Genomic DNA, 19194 nt, shown 5'->3' on the forward strand with positions numbered 1-19194 from the left:
TATAGATAGCCGTGGTCGTACGGTCTAGCCCGAGGCTGCCACCCTGCCGCCACTCCCGCCGCACGCATGAAATGAAGCAGTCATTCTCGTGTCCGCGAGGCTTTCACCCGCTTGAGGCCACGATGTCTCCCCCCAGCTGCACATATCAACAGTGGCAGGGGCTATTTCAAGCTTCCAAGGTTGTTGCCGGGCTTGCCCGTCCTGCGGCACCGGCAGCATTCTCCAGATCTAGCATATGGGGCTGCCACATTGGGCTTTCGCAACGGCGGGTTTGCCGCTTCTGCACTGTCAGCAGTCTGTTTCTGGCCTCGTATTGCTCCGGGCGCGGTTGTGCGGGATCTTCATGCTGACACCCGTAGCACGCACAAGCCAATTCGGACCGTCCACGACCAGTGCATACAGCATACAGACAACAGTATGGTGATGATCAAGTCAGACCAAAAAGTCTTGAATTCCACTGCGACTTACAGACGAGACCTGCGTCATCCCCAGCCGCTGATGGCTGGTCACACCCGCTAGACGGGTCGGGGCAAGGATCGGCCTAAGCGATCTCGTATTGACTTCAGCCTACGACCACTCTGCCCGGGTTTAACGACGATGTTCTCTTTTGCAGTGAGACAGCGAGGTCACGATCTTCGGCCGCTGACAACGTAGTTGACGCTGGCGCCACGGAAGCAATCTCCAGGGCCGGGCGGCAGACAACGCGGGCAGCGTGACAACAGAGAGCTGACAGGCATCAAGGCCGTCTGGATTGATATAAAGATCGTCGACCCTTCCCGTCCATTCCGTGGCAGGCCTTGATCATCTGACCATATTCAACCCCTCAGCTTTCCAGAAACAGTGCACCTCATTCCAACGCTTCCCGCAAACATCAGTATTATCAGTCGGGCTAACCTCACACCACGTCAAGTTGCTACGCTATGCTCACCACAATCCTACCCCTCAGCTTGGCTGGCCTAGCTTCAGCAGCCCCCTTCACTTCCCGCCAGGTAGTGCCCAACTACCCCGAGACGCAGTTGTCCAAAGCGTTCCGCCTGGTTGCGAACGTCACCGACCCATCCAAGGACTTTGACCCGCCGGTGAATAACTGGGTCTTCAACGGGATCCACACCGGCGCCGGCTTCAACGATGCCGTCCTCTTCGCAGATGGGGATAGCAGCGGGCGTGTCTTCTACCAGAACGGCACAGCTGAGGAGATTCGCTACTACGAGGGCAGCGTCCTCAGCGACGGCGGCACTCCTCCATTTCCCTTCGGCATCTACGTCGCCGCCGAGGATCAGACCGACGCTGACGGTTACCATGACGTGAGCCTCAACGTTGGCACGGGTACGAAGAGCGTGCAGCTGCAGCACTTTCCTGAGATCTATCCGGTCCTGAGGGGAGCCGGCCAAGGCACCTACGTCGCCTGCAATCAAGTTGTGCCGTACTACAACAAGGAGTACGTCACGATCCGCTGGACGTATGATATCTTCGACTCCGAGACCGCCCTGTACGAGCACAATATCCCCGATGCGTGCATTGCCATCAAACTCGTCGCAGAGTGTGCCACACTCAATGACCTTCCGGAGGGGAGCCTATCAAGCCACGAGTATGCCTCGAATGTCAATTGCTACAAGGATGTGTCGGCCATCGATTGGACCAAGTATGGTCCCTGAACCGGGCTTCGTGAGCTTGAACCTCTCGGCCAAGTTGGCGGCAGTACAGCGTAGTGGAGTAACATCACAGCTCAACCGTATGTAGACTTATTAATGTTTAGTTTAATGGCCCTAGTTTACTGGCCCATACATCCTTCGGGACTGCATCCGTCGCGTGTATGTCTTCTGACTCGCGATCGATTCGAGACACGTCTCTACGTTTTTGCATTACGAAGCTGACGCAGCTGTCTGCATGCAGCTGCGCATTCTAATTTCGCCGAAAATGACCACATAACGCCTAAGGCGGCGAGTAGCTCAATGCAAAACTGATATATCACTGCTCTGTGCAAGTGGTGGCCTTGATTCGTCCGTATTGTATTGGTACTCTATCTACTATTTCAAGAAGAATTTGATGCCTCAAATTCGATACTAGTCAGTAAAGCATGCGCGCTCAGGCGTTTTCACTTGATATGCCCTAAGCGGAGGTCTGGAGGCCCGGCGTGACTGTGAAGCACTCTGCCTTTCGTAGTGGAGGCTGGTGTGCTGCTGAACTAGAGGATGATCATTTCTTATCTCAAATCCCCCTTCTGCCGCGACTTGACAAGGAGACCCCCGATTGCGTGAATAATAGCTTCGATATCCTAGCCCTACGATCTGCGCCAAGGATGCGGGAGGGTTTCTAGGCCCAGTCCACCTGTTATTCAGATGCTGCATCTCAGGAAAAACTGGCATCGGCAGTACACACGCCACGGCTGAGACGAATTCGCCCCAATGGTTGAGGCTGGATGCTCGCACCAGCAAGACGCGATCGTGCCTTTTGTTAAAATGCAACCCCGAATCATACAGGCACAAATCTGGGCAAGATGTCAGCATACAAGAAACTTAACAGCGATATGAGTGGCAAGATAGTGAGGATATGCATGGGAACATCAACTGATTGGGTGATTGCATAGGCCCTTTTGAATACCCCTAAAGGGACCGCACTCCGTTAAGCCTAGTCTAGGAGCTGTTGACTCGCCAGAGACCCAGCACCTACGTTGGTAAATGCGTCTCGTGTACCGGTAGAAAGTCGTCATTGGACGGTAGCCAACAAGGTGTTCTTGTGCTATGACCTTGAGCTACAGTCCCAGGCAGTCAGGTTCAGAGGGACTTCTGGGAGCGGAATCAACAGATTCCACTCAGGCACCGCGGGGCGGAAGTGGTCCGAAAAGAACCCTCAGCGACACATGGTTCAGGGCGAATTAATTACGCATCTTCAGCCTTAGCAACGCACTAATCCAGCTAGTCAGGGGCTGGCGACATCCCGGGGCAGAATAGATACTGTACCTGGGTCATAGGCCTTTATTGGGTCCCTTTACCACTTCTCTGGAACACCCAGTGCAGAGACGGCCGTATTTAGCCCACGGAAGCCTGTTGCTCACCATTGTCCAATCGAACGTGGTGGCATTCTGGTTTAAACAAATGGCCTCACTTCTCGCTCTCCAAGAACAGAATCCCATCCTGATGGACGTGAAACCCGGGGGGAAGGCTCCAGTGGTAGCAACGATAACTGATCCATAGGGTATACCACAGTAGTGCCCTTAGCAATGGACATATTACCCCCACTTCTGGGGGCATTTTCCCCAAGCGGCAAGGGTCTCTAGAAAGCATCCAATGAATGGTCACGGCGCGAAGAAAACTTCTAGACGTGCTGTCACCGGGAGTGACGGCGAGGCTAGCAAGGGCCTCACATGCTAGTGTTTCGTCCACCGGTTCTTGATCTGCGCCGGGCATCTTGTCGCTTTACGTACGTTGAAGACTAACTTGGGTCCTGTTGTTGGCTACTGTAAATGCCCGCAGCGCCTAGCCTTTGTCCAGTCGAAGACCAACTCCGCCACTCAAGCCCTACCGAGTATGCCGATTCACAACACTAAACTGATCACCCGGGAGCTATGTGAGTAGTCGCTACGAATACCGTAGTCGAGATATGCACTATCGTCAAAGTCCAACGCCCAAGGCCCTGCCACCACATGGCTCCTCCATGATTGCTTTACAAGGCAAACAGCGGCGAAGGATGTTGTCATGGCCAGGCCAACCGATGCTGGCGCGCTACGGCAAGATCACAAACTGAAGGTCAATATCTCGACTACCAAATTCCGTGGATGGAGCAAGGTCACACGTGGGAAGATTCTCCACCCCCCCTCCCCCCCGTGCATTAGCGCAGATCATCGTCCCCTTGACTAAAGATACTGCTTATAGAGCATTTGACTGAGTCAAGTACCGTCCTGGTTCTCGGGCCCAGAATTTCAGGGGGCACCCCTCGAGAGATGTATGAAGAGTTGACAAATGGGTGGCGTTGCCACGTGGTGAGCGGCCTTGTCGGCCACGGAATCCCTAGCTTATTAGCCCTGGAGTCAAGGAGTGAGCTCACGGGAATAATGTCACGCTGTTCCCATCCATCAGGAACGGTTGTCGAAAGCATCCGTAGGGCTAGAGTGTGGAGCATCACAAGACTATATTGACGATCAATCCGGGCAGCACACCTGAACGGGAAGACTGTTGCGACCCCAGATCAAACGACATCAAGGCCAATACCAAAGTGCTAGTCCACCGTGGTATACAGCGGCCTAGGGCGAGCATGTGAAGCGACGGGCAATTGCGCACGCACGGCGGCCTCACAGCATCTCGTTTGCACGCCGTGGCAACTATTACGGGGTTTTAATAGTAGGCACATAATAAGTCGACCCGGTAGGTTGGTGCCAATTGGACCGAAGGTGCCGATAGGCCTGCGCTTGGGACGCGGACCTCCCTTGTCATTGGGTTTCGCCTTGACCCAGGCATCTGGGGCTGCACCGACTGCATGCATATGCGTCCAGGGTGGTGGAACGATCTGGGCAGACTATTGCACACCAGACAGATGGCGTTGCGCGTACTCGAGGGCACCGTGTCATGGAGAGTAACATCGCTCACTATGAAGCGAATGGTCTATAGGGGGGCAATGAATCGTCCGCTCGACGATCAGTCGAGAGCTTCTGGGGGTTCAGGCAATCAACTGACTCTGCACGAGCATGAAGACGCTTCTTCTCGATGGTGGTAGCACTCGAAGTGGCCTGGAACTATCTACCCCAAGAGGGAGTGGCGATCTCGGCGCATGTGCGCCAGAAGCTACTGCGCATGAGAGCAAAAGTCGGTCGCCGCTCAACGTCCAAACATGGTGTGTTATCTCTTTGGAAAGGGAAACCCTGACCAGTGCTGGTGGATTGGTCCCGACGTACAAGCAAGTAGTTCTACACGCTGGGGCACACATGCGCATCCGGGACGAGGTGCTCGTGCGATGTCACGATGCCATTCTGCAGGCATACGCTGCACAGCAGCTAAAATTAGCCGGCTAACGGGACGGCCACCATGGCAGATCTGCCGACCCGACCTCGGGCTCGTTCCTTTTCCATCCGAGCGAGGCGCTGGGCCGTGAGGGTGAGGGCGAAAGGGTGAGAGTGTGAGAGGGTGAGAGTGAGAGTAAGGGCCTGCACGGCGCCTGGTCTCTCTCTCTCTCTCTCTTTTGTGAGATTTAGACTTTGACTAGCAAGCGAGGGCACCTCCAACATAAAATCCCGGGCGCTCCCCCCCACCTCACACCTCGCCCTCGCCCTCGCCCCGAGAGCCATCCAATTCATGCGGCAGGCGGGCATCTTGACGAGCTGTCAGATTAACTTGGATTAACTTGGCTTACTGTTGATGGGAACGCGCGAGGGCGGGGTCTCGGAGACATACTTACTGGAGCACCCAAGTTAGCTTAGCCAACTCAAGCTGGGCGGACGGGTCTTGTGGTGGTTCTACCATTGCCATAGCGCTATTCCCGCCGTGCTGGATGGTGCTGGATCAACAACTTAGCTTATCAGGTCAACCCAGCCCCTCCACTCTGTCAACATTGGCGGACAGCCCGCGGAACGGCCTTCCAGCTTGGAGCGACGCCGGTTCGTGAGTGAGCCCTCGAGCGTGTGGCCGGGCTCAGATTCAGACACCGATCCCGTCATTCCGATCCCCTCTCTGCTTGCTGTTTGCTGCTTGCTGCTTGCTGTGGATCCTGTGTGTGGGTGTGTGCCAGGGCCCAGGATCAGCAACGTCCTCCAACCTGCTCTGGGTTACCCAAATAGGCATGCATCAAGCTGGAAAGCTTGCCTACCCTGCTGCGCATCCATGGACCGACGTCTGTCGGGGTCGAATTCTGCCGTGAAACATCAGCCACCCTGCCGGGGAAAATGTTCTATACTGGGAAGTCTACAGCGTGCCACACATGCCGTCAGAGGCGCCTGAAGGTATGTCGTCGTTGTCGCTGTCGCTGTCGCTGTCGCTGTCGCTGTCGCTGTCGCTGTCGCTGCCATCCTTGGGAAGCGCTCCAAACGCCATCGGTCGAGGTATGCTAACACGGATCCTAGTGTGACGAGGCCAGGCCTCACTGCCAGAAATGTATGCGGGCAGGGCGGGAGTGCAAAGGCTATCGTGATGACACGGCCTTCATCATACGGGACATGACATCTGCCACTATCCAGAAGTTCACCAAGGAGAAAAGCCCGCCACCTTCCCCGGATGGTGATAACAGATCACATCCTGCCGCATCTTCAAGGCCGGAGAGGGCGAAAGCACTACCAGACCGCTCTAGGACCGGCCTTGCTTCACCGCCGTCCACCACGTCACAAGGGCCAAGAGACAACCAAGTCACTTTGAGGCGGGCTTCTACACCGAGGAGCAGACGGTCGAGAGCACTCGAGGTCGGAACTCTGTCACTACCAGTCGAGGACCAGGCACTCTGCTACTTCGCGAACCGTTACGCACTTGCACCAACCCAGTACCTCGACCCAGGCTATCTCTCGGTGCTCAAGCTAGTCAGCCACAAAAAGTCCGTCGGCCCATGCCTTTCGAATTCCCTCTCGGCGGTATCGCTGGCCGCCTTCTCGACGAGACCGAATGCGAGAAAAACCGTCGTGCGTGCTCGAGCGGCATACTCAACAGCTCTGCGACTCACCAACGAGGCGATTCAGCAGCCTCATTCCTGTCATGATGACGAGCTTCTCGCGTCAGTCGTACTACTTGCACTATTTGAGGTAAGACCGCCAGCTTCCAACCCATCTCTACACGAGCCAGCAGTAACCTTGTGTCAGGTTTTCACCAGCGAGAGTATTCTGGGGTGGTGCAGCCACGTGTATGGCGCGGCAGCTATGCTTGGTGCTCGAGGAAAGGTGTCAATTCACGACAAGTTCTGCAGAGCGCTCTTCCGCGTCATCAGTAATGAATCGGTATGCTACTGCCAGCCTTCGCCGTCGCCCTCCCGTGGCTAATATGAATACGCAGGTGAAACTGGCCTTGATGGGCTTCTCATCACCCCATTCCGGTACTGAGAGCTGGCTGCAGTGGTTGAGCAATCCTACGTACACGACTTATATCACCCCCGACGCGGCCGCAGCCGAACCTGCCGAAGTCGAGGACGCGACGACTATAGAGTTAAAAGGCCCTGGCGACTTTCAGAGTTTGACGGAAACAATGTCGCTCAAAGGTACGGATGCCATAGATCAGGCCAGGACAGGTCGCGATGGCACTTTACCGGTCCCACAACTCCCCAACGCGCCCATCAACCCAAGCGGGCCGCGAACGGATGAAGAGATGACGGGCTTGAACCAGGTCCTAGATGACACGAAAGAGTTCATACAAGCTTACGAGAAGTATCAACGCCCGATCCCCAGTTCCGCGGCGCAGGATCAGGCTTCAATACCGCTCATCGATTCGCAAGCAGCCTTTGCCAACGTGCAAGTCTCGAGGATGGAGAGATCGTACGAGATGCTTGCCGAGACCAGCCTTCACATTTGCGGCTGTGTTGCTCGGCTCGTCACATACAACGTCATGGCCAGATGCGCCGCTTCTATACCCCATCAAGCAACACAGGAATACGCGGAGGCGGTATCGATGGGAAGGAAAGAGATTGCCGAGATATTGAGACTGGTCCCGTACTTCTACGGGCTCATGGAAGAGACGGACTGGATGAACTCAGCGTCGTCGAGACAACCCGTTTTCCCGGACGATGAACCGTCGTCGTCGGACAGTTCGGAAACAGCAGGTGAGAGGGATGTCGGTACGTGGATGTCGAAACGACGAGCCCGATTGCCACTACTCGCGAAGAGTTACATCGGTTTCATGATCCTTTGGCCGATTTCGACGGCTGCCACGACCGACCTTGTCGATGCTCAGCAGTTCGAAACCATCAGCACAATGCAGAAGTATATCACTGAGGCGTGCGGAATCAGAATGGCTGAAGGCGTGCGGCAATTCTGCCTGGAAAAGCGGAAGTTCTCTGACGCGCCATTCTGGGCCTGAAGAGAGTATTCGACAGAATTTCGAAATCCGATAAATTCCAACTTTTCACTCTGCCAACCGTTTGGCCCGTCGACCCGACAGTCAGCCTTGGCGGCGCAAGTTGATCATATGCGGCCTCCAAGATCCGTCATAATAAAACTAATGCTCTTGACTTTTGAAGCAGCCACCAGATTACAGCCAATAGTCAAAAGGAGGAACAACCCGAGCTATATAATAACCGTTGGGTGGATCTCAGGATTGAAATTATATACGTTATAGCTCTTGCTCCAAGTAGCGAGGGGGCTGGTTTTGTTACATTGAGACTTGCTACGATTATGACGAATAAACCCAAATTCTCAGAAGCGGCCTTGTTAGGCAAACACACTTGGGTCAGGTCTATGATGTCTCTCTATGCACTGTACAACAAGGTTGTACACCAAGGTCTTGAAGTCTTTCCAAGTTCCTGGTCCCGCTTTCGGTCACACAGCTTACCGAAGTCGGAAGTCATGAATTCTCCTGAAAGCCACATCACTCAGCTCTTCCATGCCAATACTCTCCAGCGCCAGCCTTTGAAGATACCCATGTCCTTCTCCACCATGGTCTCATCGCCTATCTCAATCCTAGCAATAAGTCGCTTCAGACGCTTGGACACGGTTCTGGCAACTCGCAGGCTCACCTCGGCCTGGAACACATACAAGACAGACAGCACAAATAGCGCCATGGAAGCGAGCGCACCGTTGTAACGCACCGTGCTCCACATTCGAGAAATCAGCGACTTGCTCTGCTTGAAGGCATATTCAGTGTCGTTGGAAGACTCGTCATCATCCGAGGGCCGCCGGAAGATCCGCCGGACGGCTGGGATAAGTGACGCTCTTTTTGTTTGGCTTTGTCAGCAGCTATCTGCCATGTACGTCGACCGACGGCACCTACACGAATCCACCCAGTACCCAACGTCCCCATCTATGTGACTCTCCGGCTTTGACCAGAGCTGAGACATCGCTCCTCAGCGTCCGGAGGTCAGCGAGCACTACCTCACGTTGGGTACGTAGACGATTCTCGGCGACGGGGTCATTGTATCGCCGCTGCTTCTGCAAAGCCACATACTCCCGCAGCGAGAGCTCGGACGCTGCTCTAGACGAAGGAAGTCCGTGTCCAATGTGTGGAGCCGAGACAGGCAGGTTTAGCCTTGGATCTGGCGGCGGAGGAAAAGACGGTGTAGGCGCAGGCTGAAACTCTGTCATGGTTATAGGTTCACCTATGGTCGTCATGGTGGGAATGAGAATGTGGGAGCCGATGCGACCGGCCCGATGGACTAATTTGGAGTGCGAACACCGCTAGTAGTATAGGAGTGAGGAATGACTGAGATGAACAAACTCGCAAGTCCTAAGTCACCGAGCCGCATGAGTAGTCGTGAATTGGCAACAACGAAACGTTCCGTCCCGCTCATGCCAAACCATCGAGGTGGCTGGGGCGGGGTTTCACTGCAGGCCCCCAAGCCGCCAACTGTATTAGTATTGGTTGTCTGTCTACTTGCGCGGCAGTCAAACCAGCAACCTATGAGCATGATTGGCGGAGCACAGACGTCCATGCGATGAACACCACCCTGGTATTCCACGGGACTGCCCGTTTTCAGCCCCACGGTCAGTCAGTCCTGATGGGTTGGGGGCCAGCGGGCTGGTTTTGGCAGTGTTCGCGAGACAATTGCATACGGGTATAATTGGCTACTTCGTTTTGAGTAGCACCAACCCATGGGAAGGCTGACTTAGTAACCCTTTCTCGGACTAACTAGAGAGTCTCAAAAGTAATTGTTTGATTCATGTATAATCGCTCCACTATAAACAACTTCAGTCCATGCATTTGCGGGGTCGAGTTCAATGGAGAAACATGGACAGCAGGTGGTCCTGAAGTATTGCCATCCTCATCCACTACAATTGCAGTGGAGGGGTCAATTCTGTCGCTCGCATCCTATGCGTACTCAATGGTACCCGACCCACGTCTGCTAGGAATTGACCGATCAAGCCAAACTCACATTCGTCAGCGCCCGGCATCACAACTGCGGACCGCCTGTCCCGACCATGATCTGACTCTAGAGTGCCAAACTCAGCAGATACCACGGTCTCTACCATGTTGGACAGCAAGTCCTAAACGCGGCGCTATGTGTCCATGTGACCAGGCGTGCTAGGCATAAAGATTTTGCTGTAGGACACGACGAGCTCTCTCATGTAGTGGAGCGGAAAGTTCCGCTCCCAAACCTTGAAGACACCGACCACGACCACAAAGTCATCGATCTGGTTCGGGATCTCCTCGCTGCAGCCCAGACCTCCCCCCACCCCCTTTTTGGCGAATACACGGCACGTGCCGGGGAAGACGGCGCGTCTGCTGTCGGTGCAGTGCTCTAGCAAGGCGTTGGCCCGGTCGAAGATCTGGAACGGCTCTCCGGTCATTCAAAATCGCTCCAGACCCCGGGAGATGCTGGCCACCACGGCCAGGATTACCGAGCCTTAGTTAAACCGGTCGGTGTAGTCGGTAAGTGCCATCTTACCGCCAAACAGGTCCTGCCGTAAGGCCGGGGGAGTGGTAAAGAAGTTCGCCCAGGTTGCCGTGGAAATAGGATGCCCACCCGGCTCAGGCAACTGCACCCTCTACCCGCCGTTCTTCCCGGTAAGATCCCCATCCGCGGCTCGCGCGTGGAACCGGTGAATGCTGTTTCGGGAGGCACATCAGGGACCTGGAATTTGAAAGCTTGCAGAGGTGATTGTGGCAGATGGCCGGATCGGCCACCATCGTCATGTTCAAGGAACTTATGCGGTCATCCTGTTAGATTCCTTCGTTGGACACAAAAGAGCAATGGGGGACACCAGATAGATCCGCGTAATTCAACTAAGATGAAACGAAACCGATGCTAGGAAAACTAGAAATGTTAGCATGAAATCCCCTGGCTTGTGGATGAGCGGCAAAAGGGCTGAGAAGTTGGATCCGTCCACCACGTCTCCTGAGCCGTGGGATCAACGCCCCTTGCGATGAAGGCGATTAGGGTAGAAGAACTGCCTCGATACGTGATTAATTAGGTACATAGGTACCCAGCTGCCTCACTACGACAGAGTTCGCACAGCACTTACCAATACTGTCGTACGTTAAACTGTAATCGAATTAATCCATATTGCCGTAGTTCACAAACCCCTCAGAGCCGTACATGCAGAGTACATCACTAAATGATGATGAGATTACCAGATAGAGATAGCTGGAAAGGACTGGGGCTTTGCGACATGTTAGAGGATCGTGAGTTTGCTTCGGGTGTCAGGGACTACGGAGGGTTCTATACAATCGCCCACCGCCTCGGTCACGTCCCGCTACTGTAACCTGGGACAAGAAGCCTCCTGCGAAACATTTATGGAGTTCGACATCAGCAAAGTGCCAAGCATTACCAGGCTTCAATTCAGACCCATGGGCAGTTAGGCCAGTGTAGGCTGAATAAAGCTGAACAACCCTTCTGGTATGCTGGGATACGCTTCTCCAGCGCACTTGTCACACAATTAGATATTCATGCAAATACTTGCACTCGAGGAAGTTTTTAGGTCAAGGCCAGTATCTTATGCTACGTAAGCTATCTAGATAACTCCCTTTTGGGTTTTCTGCCTTCATTGGCTATGCCACGAATGAGAATGCGGGAATCAACAAAGGGCACTTACAGTGATTACTGTAATTGCAGCCGAATAATACATAGTACAAGACCTCATGAGCCTGATGCATGTATCCACAAGCATCCAGTGCATACCCGTGAATGTCCAAATCGCCGATATAAGTGCTTCCTCGAAGATATTCACCCCATACTTAGACGTTGACCACATGATCTCCCGTCGGGAATGAACATTCGTAGGCCAGGCCCAGCTTGACAACGCGTCCCGCATTCAAAGTGACGGACCAGGAGACCTCGCCTCCCTTTTTGAGCGAGGCAACAGCCTTGCCCCAGTCCTTTTCATCCTTGCCTTCCCTACCAGATACGCCAGTAGTCACGCCAGAGCTTCCGAGGGTCAGACCGACCGGCTGCAGAATTTCGATGCGAAGCTTCTCATCCTCACTGACTGGAACTTGATCCAGAACAGTCAGTTGCACAGGCTTGCCCTTCTCACCTGAACGAGTGTTAGAGATGGTGATGGTCCGGTTGTAGACGCCGCTGTCTTCTTTGGTGAATAAACCCGACTGGCTGCGCTTGACATCCGGCTTGGGATACGTCACACGGATTGCCGGGTCCACCCCAAGACTGAGACTGAACGAGTCGCCAGGGCTGCATCGAGGCAAGTCGGTACGGCCAATGAAACTGCCATCCAGAGTCAGGCCAGCCGGGCCTCTGAGGAGTGTGAGTTTGCTACCATTCCGGAGCTTGGCCTTGAGGTAAGCAGCCGGTTTGTACTTGGCGACGACGGTGTGGCTCAGCGTAACGTTGGCAAACGTAATTCGGGCAACGCGCTGCTTGGAAGCGGTGTGTGACGGTGCAAGGGTCTTGAGACCGGGGAGTTCGTAGGTTGATGTAAGGCCTGTTTCCTCAAAGGAAGACTCCTGGAAACCAAGCTCGGGCACCGCATCAGGTGTTGCAGCGTCTTCTTCGCCAGCGCGCGGCTCCCCAGAGACCTCCCATGCTTTCTTGTGCTCTGTTTCCGACTTCCTCTTCTCCCTGCCGATCGAGCCGAAACCTCCCCCAGAACCACCGAAGAGCGCGCTGCTCCTAGATGCTGCAGGTGCCGAGGGCACGCTCTCCTGCATCTGCTGTGTCGCGCTAGCACTACCAAATAAGCCACCAGAAGTAGTGCCGACACCACCAGGTACACCGGTGTTGTGGGAACTGCCAAACAGCGAGCCGCTAGGGTTGGCGGCACGCTGAGCAGTAGCCTGGAATGCTTTCGGCGGGGGAGCCGCAGCCGGCGCCGGAGCCGGAATCGAAGCACCAAAAAGCCCTCCGCTCTCGACGCCAAACATGTGGTGATGTGGCCGCTGAATACTTCTGGCATTTTGCTGGGCTAACCAACCAGCCTTCTGCGATTTCTCCTCTTGCGAATACATAATGTCATTGTACGAGCCTGGACGGCCCTTTCCTCCCAGGCGTACACGCCAAGGAACCAAGGTAGGGATCTTGTCGTTGAGATCGGAGAAGTCGGCCTGGGAGGTTGACAGGATCACCTTGCAGTTGGACCAGGTCTCCGATGTCATGTTTGTCAGTCGGGCATCGAAACATAGGTTTCCTTGGCTGGTGGTGGTCGAGAGGGCTAAGTCGTAGCTCGGAGACCAGTGTGCGTAGGTTGTCAGGTACGTGATCGTAAGGTCGCAGGTCCTCGGGATGTCGTCATCCACGCCGGGCTCAGGTGCGTCCACTGCGAGCTTGACGAGGTCGCTCGACACGGAGCTTCGACGGGAGGTCATCGGGGTGAAAGCCGACGCGTCCAAACTGACCTTGACAACAAAGACGTTCTTGGGCCAGAATGACTCGTGCTCGCGACGGACACGGTTCTTCTCTTTCAAGATCTCGGCGCGTCTGCGGGCCTCCTTCTCCTCCTCCTTCTTCTTGGAGCGGCGAGCCTTGGCCTTGGCCTTTTCAGCCTTGGCCCGCTGCTGATTGACAATCTTGAGCAGCTTCTTTTCCTCCTTGTCGAGGTCTGCAATCTGTTTGGCAATATCACGCGCGTTGATGATTCCTGCCATGTGATCCTGCAGATTTAGTAAGTATGAGTGCTCAGCATAAGTAGGGCAAAGCATCGACCGTGCGGCATTGGGACGGAGGTGGAAGGTTGAGTCAAATCTCACTTACCTTGAAAACCTTCTCTCGCTCGGAGCGGTACGTCTCAATGCCATCATGAATGCTTTCACGAGGCTGGTGCTCGCTGTCGGTAGTCAACAGCTTGCCGTACGAGTCGAGGATCTTGAGGCGGCTCTCTGCACTCGCAATGATCTCCTTGGCGCGCTTCTCCTCGTCGCGCAGCGCCGTGATCTTCTCGCGGACATCCTTCAAGGCCGGATCGTCGGCGTCCTCCGCCTCATCGGACATGTCCTCATCCGAACTGGCTTGGTCGTTGTCGTCGGAGTCTTGGTCCGACTCAGGGAAAATATCCTGGAAGATGTCGCGATTCGGGCGACTCTCGACGGCGATGTCAGTGATCAGGACTGCCGAACCGACGCCTTCCACCTTGATGGAGTGCTCGTCAACGGTTGGCGACAGGCCCACAATGGTGATCTGGTTCGCACCAGGCCGAAGTGGCACATCCTTGATCTCGCGGATGATCTGAGCTCGGGCGGGGAAGAGGGTGACGGAACGCGTGTCAACGTCACGAATGTGATACTCCTTCTGGTGGGGGGCGTCCATCGTGGCAGACAACACGGGCGGCGTTGGTTGTGCGCTTTGCTGCTTGCCGACGGACGGCGACGGGCGGTTTACTTTTCGGAGGGGAAATCACGACGAACGAGATGACCTCGAAGCTGTAGGAGAGGAGCAAGAGATCTGCGGGGGTTTGCAGCAGAGCGTCAAACACTTATGTATTGCGCAGTGTTCCAGGTCGTCTGTTCGATTCACCTCTTCGACGACAGATGCCTTGCCACCACCAGCAGACCAGGCAACCAAGACGCTCAGTTAGTTAGTTACCTAGCCAGGTAGTGACTGGCTGCCTCAGCCGCAGCACCCTAGGTTGGGGGGTGAAATGAGTCGTCGGCGCCGGCTTTCACGCCAAGCAAGCCCCAGGACTTTCACTGGTAGAGTTGAGTGTTCGAGAAGCTGCAGTGGCCACTTATCAACCTTGAAGATGCAAACAAGGGAGACGGACAGGCAAACTATCGGGTGGACGCGGGGCTTCCTGGTCGTCGACTGTGGAACATGGATGCCTAGGTAAATGAAGTAGTTAGGTATTTAAGTCAGCATTTTAGTACTACCTGGTAGGCAGTTGCTTGGCCCAATCAAGCCCCGCCTCCTATTGGCTGCCTCTCCAAACAGCTGCGTTGCCTAACCCGGCACCCTCTTTCGTGACATCGCATGAACGCCGCTGCGTACGATCCAGGGGAGTTTTTGGATCCCACCCGACGGGCTGTCGTCATGTGTATCGATCACGGTTAGGTGGGCAGTCGATTCGTTCGAAATGCAAACGGCAGAGGCATCAATCAATCCATGTGTTTCAATTATGAACCGACGATACGCATACGATTCCGTATGCCCTACAACCTTTTCTCCACCACGCATTCTGCGTTTTTGTTACTTCTATCAAGCAGAAGGTAGTTGGCCAAAGATAGTCAGCGACCCGGGAGCCGACAGAAGAACGGCGAGGAAAAAGAAACAAGAAACAAGAAGAAGAAAACAATCTAGATGCCACTCCAGAGGCACCGCCTTCGTACATTGCGACCAAACGCCTCCAACTCGCGAGGATCATTACCTCAAAAACCCATGGTCGAGGATAACACGAGCCAGTTCCATTCCGCAAATGAATAATATAAATCAAAACGCCAAGCAAAATCGCAGGAGCCCGCAAACAATGCTTGTACATATGTTGGTACACGATGGGATAAGAGACCGCTCTCAAAAGGATGTCCCGCAAACCAGGAACTAACCATGCCGCACTGACCAAAGCTCGAGAGCTAAGCGCATTGAGGTTTTCTAAACGCCGCCGCCCATGAACGCTGCCAAGTCATCCAACTCGAGAAGCTGATGCTCAAACGCCTCACAGAGCTCCTCCGCCGTCATGTCACCGCCGGGCCCGGGCGGTGCAGGCTCCGCTGGCTGAACATCTCCCGCTGACGAGGGAGCGCTTGGCGAGTCCGTCTTGACTGGTGCGGGTTGTGCGCCGGCCGGAGGCGGGCTGACGGTGGCTGGCGTGGACGCTCCGGCCGATCCGCCGTTGATGGCCGCGAACCCAGCTCGTCGCGGTGGCTCGCTGCCGTTGCGATCTTCGGCCGGCTCTGGTGGCTGGTCGGAAGATTGCCGTTCGTAATCCATGGCGTCCGGGTTGTTGTCGGACTGGCTGGCCGTCTCCTCTTTGGCGGACTGGTGAGTAGGTTCGACTGCAGGTGGCTGGCTCTGCGCAGCAGATTTTCGACTCCCCCTACGCAGGACCTTAGCCATGACGGTCAGGTGTCGGTACCAAGGGACGACGAGTGTCCAGGCGTCGGCGCCCTCGTGGAGGAAGCGCATGGCGTCTCGGACCAGAGCTTCGGACGACTCCCTGACGTTGGGGGGCGTGAAGCCCTTCAAACTAAACCAGGCTATGGTCGCCCCTGCGGTGAACGAGGAGAAGAGCAAGATGAGTGGGAATATGATGAGACTGTCCTTGTCACTGTAATTGTCCAGGGCGAGGAGCAGGGAGATGATGCCGTGAGAAGACGTCAAGACGCGATCGACGATTTGCGCATGCTGAGGCGTCGCTCGCCAAGCCTTGTCATTGAAGTCCTCGTTGGTGACTGCCTGCAGGAGGCGTCGACGGTTGACCATGATGGTTGCGCAGTGTAGGAGGCAGTGCAGAAGTGCGTAGGTCCAGCCGCTTCCCATGGTGATGTGAAGATTGATGTGGCCGGATTTGTCCGTGAAGTGCATTGGCAAGCCCTGGCGGACTGCCTCGATCTCATTCTCCAGGGCGACGCATTGCTGCTCCGAGAAGGTCTCAAGCGTGACGGTCGTGAGCATCTCGATGACATTACGCCAAGCCTGAGTTGCCATGACAATGTGTCCAAACTCGCCAACTTCACTCTTCGGAGGCGTAGGGTCCGCACTGCCGGCCGGCGCGATGCCGCTGAGAGTACGGACGGTGACTGGCGTGCCAAAGTTGAAGCTCATGTCGGGGCATGGAAGCGCGACATCCTTGATCTCATGCGCTGAGAGTGCGGGATAGCGGCCGGGACTGCTGGTAAGGAAACAGTCGAGAATGTAAATCAGCCACAGGGTCCGCCGGAAGCTTTCGTCCCGGATGAACTGCTCGGGCTCCGGGCTGCCGGTCTGGTGCACTGCGAGGATGCGGTACATCTGGGCCATGCGTGCTGCTTGGCCAAGGTAGGCGTAAGCACGAATAGCATTCCGGCAGCCCCATTCGTGGATGATGAGAAGGCACAGTGCCTGGATGTCTCCTAGGCACGGGTTGTCGAGATTTTGCATCACTGCGCTGATGCACTTGGCGGCAAAGTGCTCCGCAGCAGCGGCAGCGCCGCCTTGACCGCCATATCGGCGGATGATGTAGGGAGAGCTCCTAGATGGACGATCAGATACGATAACTTGACATGGGATGACGAGCGACTTTGACTTTGGCGCAACATGTAAGTGGGTCCCATGACCGGAGGTGCCGCGACGGAACGGGGACGCGAAGCGAGCACTTGTTAGAGGGACGGGGTCCTTACCTTGCAGCAATAGTTAGGAGCGCATTGGTGATGCTAGCGTCGAGAGTCCCGCTCTTCAGTTTTTGAATGAAGCCGGGCTTGTGAAAGGCGACACAGGCCGGGAGGGTCTTGTTGACAACCCGTTCGCACTCTTGTGCCAGCTCCGGCGTGATCCTGAAGGCGAAAATTGTCAGTGGACCCGAAGCTCAGGCGTGACTTGGGCAGGGATAGTTTTTGGGGTCGGGGAGCACGGAAGGAAGCAGGGGAGACTTGGCACGAGTAGGCTGCCCTTGGGGAGGGGGGCTATCCCGAAGCGAGGCCACCCGGCGTGGCTCCCCCCTTTGGGGGACGCGACACAGGCGGACGCAACTCGACGGGCGAGTTGCTTGGGGAGAAAAGTGTTGTTTGTGGTCAAGGAGGCAGTATTAGATAGACGATGGATGGACATGATGTAGTGCATGATGAGATGAAAAAGTGGCTGGCTATGTTGAACTTACTTGTCGCCGCTGGCATTGTTCACGGACCGGCTGGTGAGCACCTGACTGGCTGGGGCAGCTGGGCGGTCGTGGGTGGACGACACGCTTCGCTCGCCCGGCAGACTCTCGCGCGGGCGCGGCACTCTAGCTGGCGACTGGCCATGGTGATGCGCCAGGCTCTCGGAGGGCAGGTAGCACTCATGCATTCCCTTTGCGCAGTTCTTGCAAGGCGCGCGATTGTTCTCGTACACCTTTTGCTGGGTTTAGAGCCTTCGCCAGGCGGAGGGGAGCGGTCGGGGTGACTTGGTGACTTACGCATTTCGTCTTGCCCTTCCTGCAGCGGACGCAGGCACCGCCGGCCCTCAGCGAGGTGCCCCGAACTACGTTGGACATGGTCGTGGCGGGTCGCAAACGCAAGATACCAGCGTCCGTGATGGGATGAGATCAAAACCGGCGGCTCTGGTGCCAGGACTGATGGGCGAGGGAAGGGAGATGGAGAGAGTGGAAGACGAGGTGCCGCGGATTTTCGGGCGGCGGAGGGAAATTAGTTGTGTGAGTTCCCGGAGGAGTGGAGTTTTTGAGACGGGAAGGCACGAGGACCAGAGAGAAAAATGGGAAGGGCGCTGGGCGCTGGGCCGCTGGCGCTTCCCTCAGGCGGCCGTCCTTAGCGCAGCGTCAGTGCTGGATCGGAAGTGGCTCGCACCCCCCCAGCGAGAATCGACGGGCGGCCCCCCCTGGGAGACTCGGGTCAGACACGGCTCTGCGGGCTTGGGGGGCCCAGCGCGCTCGCCACCCACGAAGCGATGGCGCCTGCTCGGCCGGCCTGCACATGCGATGCGATGGGCATCTGATGCACCGAACACGGCTGTGCCACGCTGTTCCAGTCGCGTCGGGCGTCCAGCTGCGTGCCGACTTGATGCGCAGGCGCGCCAGAAGGCAGGGCGAGGGCCAGGGCGAGGGCCAGGGCGAGGGCCAGAGAGAATATCTGCTTTCCAAAGGCTGCGAGGGCCAAGGTCGTCGAGATGCGCGGGCGACGGAGATCGGGTGCCGGGGGTGAACTGATCAGTTGGGCCCAGCCAGCCTGGACTTGCCGCCGTTCCATAAAAAGGTCAGAGTTTCACCACCCCCCCAAAGTCCAAGGAGAAGGGAAGAAAGAGGCAACACTGGCATCTCATCATCCCATTTGTCGAGATGCAGGTGGGCATTTCATATCTCACTGATTGTGGGAGCAAAACTTCCCGCGTTGCTGTGTATGCTATGTACCACTTCTACTGCTTGCTGTACGGGTCTAGCCTATGACTCCTTCACAAGTTGCGCGTCGGTGGGAAACTGTTTGGGCACATTGTTGCCTTTTTGTGACCGACAGACTGACTGCGCAAGCGGGCGGCGGTAGTGGCGGCGGTCATGGTCGTAGACACACCCAGACC

General features: G+C 55.9%; 6 protein-coding genes across 6 annotated transcripts; 2 read left to right on the top strand and 4 right to left on the bottom strand.

The window, feature by feature from the left end:
• Positions 1 to 920: 920 nt before the first annotated feature.
• On the top strand, positions 921 to 1655 carry JN550_010550 (uncharacterized protein; the record flags this gene model as incomplete). The annotated part of the gene is made up of 1 exon (XM_049308817.1): positions 921 to 1655. One exon carries the CDS (start codon positions 921 to 923, stop codon positions 1653 to 1655), a length of 735 nt encoding a protein of 244 aa, XP_049167521.1.
• A 4217-nt stretch (positions 1656 to 5872) lies between these two features.
• On the top strand, positions 5873 to 7979 carry JN550_010551 (uncharacterized protein; the record flags this gene model as incomplete). The annotated part of the gene is made up of 4 exons (XM_049308818.1): positions 5873 to 5929; positions 6050 to 6715; positions 6773 to 6907; positions 6963 to 7979. The coding sequence occupies 4 exons, from the start codon at positions 5873 to 5875 to the stop codon at positions 7977 to 7979; spliced, it is 1875 nt and encodes a 624-aa protein (XP_049167522.1).
• A 511-nt stretch (positions 7980 to 8490) lies between these two features.
• On the bottom strand, positions 8491 to 9226 carry JN550_010552 (uncharacterized protein; the record flags this gene model as incomplete). The annotated part of the gene is made up of 2 exons (XM_049308819.1): positions 8491 to 8830; positions 8889 to 9226. The coding sequence occupies 2 exons, from the start codon at positions 9224 to 9226 to the stop codon at positions 8491 to 8493; spliced, it is 678 nt and encodes a 225-aa protein (XP_049167523.1).
• Positions 9227 to 10111: 885 nt separating this feature from the next.
• Positions 10112 to 10402, bottom strand: JN550_010553 (uncharacterized protein; the record flags this gene model as incomplete). The annotated part of the gene is made up of 1 exon (XM_049308820.1): positions 10112 to 10402. One exon carries the CDS (start codon positions 10400 to 10402, stop codon positions 10112 to 10114), a length of 291 nt encoding a protein of 96 aa, XP_049167524.1.
• A 1387-nt stretch (positions 10403 to 11789) lies between these two features.
• JN550_010554 (uncharacterized protein) lies at positions 11790 to 14310 on the bottom strand (the record flags this gene model as incomplete). The annotated part of the gene is made up of 2 exons (XM_049308822.1): positions 11790 to 13658; positions 13759 to 14310. 2 exons carry the CDS (start codon positions 14308 to 14310, stop codon positions 11790 to 11792), a joined length of 2421 nt encoding a protein of 806 aa, XP_049167525.1.
• Positions 14311 to 15585: 1275 nt separating this feature from the next.
• On the bottom strand, positions 15586 to 18160 carry JN550_010555 (uncharacterized protein; the record flags this gene model as incomplete). Its single annotated transcript, XM_049308823.1, has 4 exons — positions 15586 to 17164; positions 17313 to 17465; positions 17789 to 18018; positions 18083 to 18160. 4 exons carry the CDS (start codon positions 18158 to 18160, stop codon positions 15586 to 15588), a joined length of 2040 nt encoding a protein of 679 aa, XP_049167526.1.
• Positions 18161 to 19194: the final 1034 nt, after the last annotated feature.

Source organism: Neoarthrinium moseri (assembly GCF_022829205.1).
Source record: "Neoarthrinium moseri strain CBS 164.80 chromosome Unknown scaffold55_Wmoseri_CBS_16480, whole genome shotgun sequence".
In the NCBI taxonomy this organism is placed as follows: Eukaryota; Fungi; Ascomycota; class Sordariomycetes; order Amphisphaeriales; family Apiosporaceae; genus Neoarthrinium; species Neoarthrinium moseri.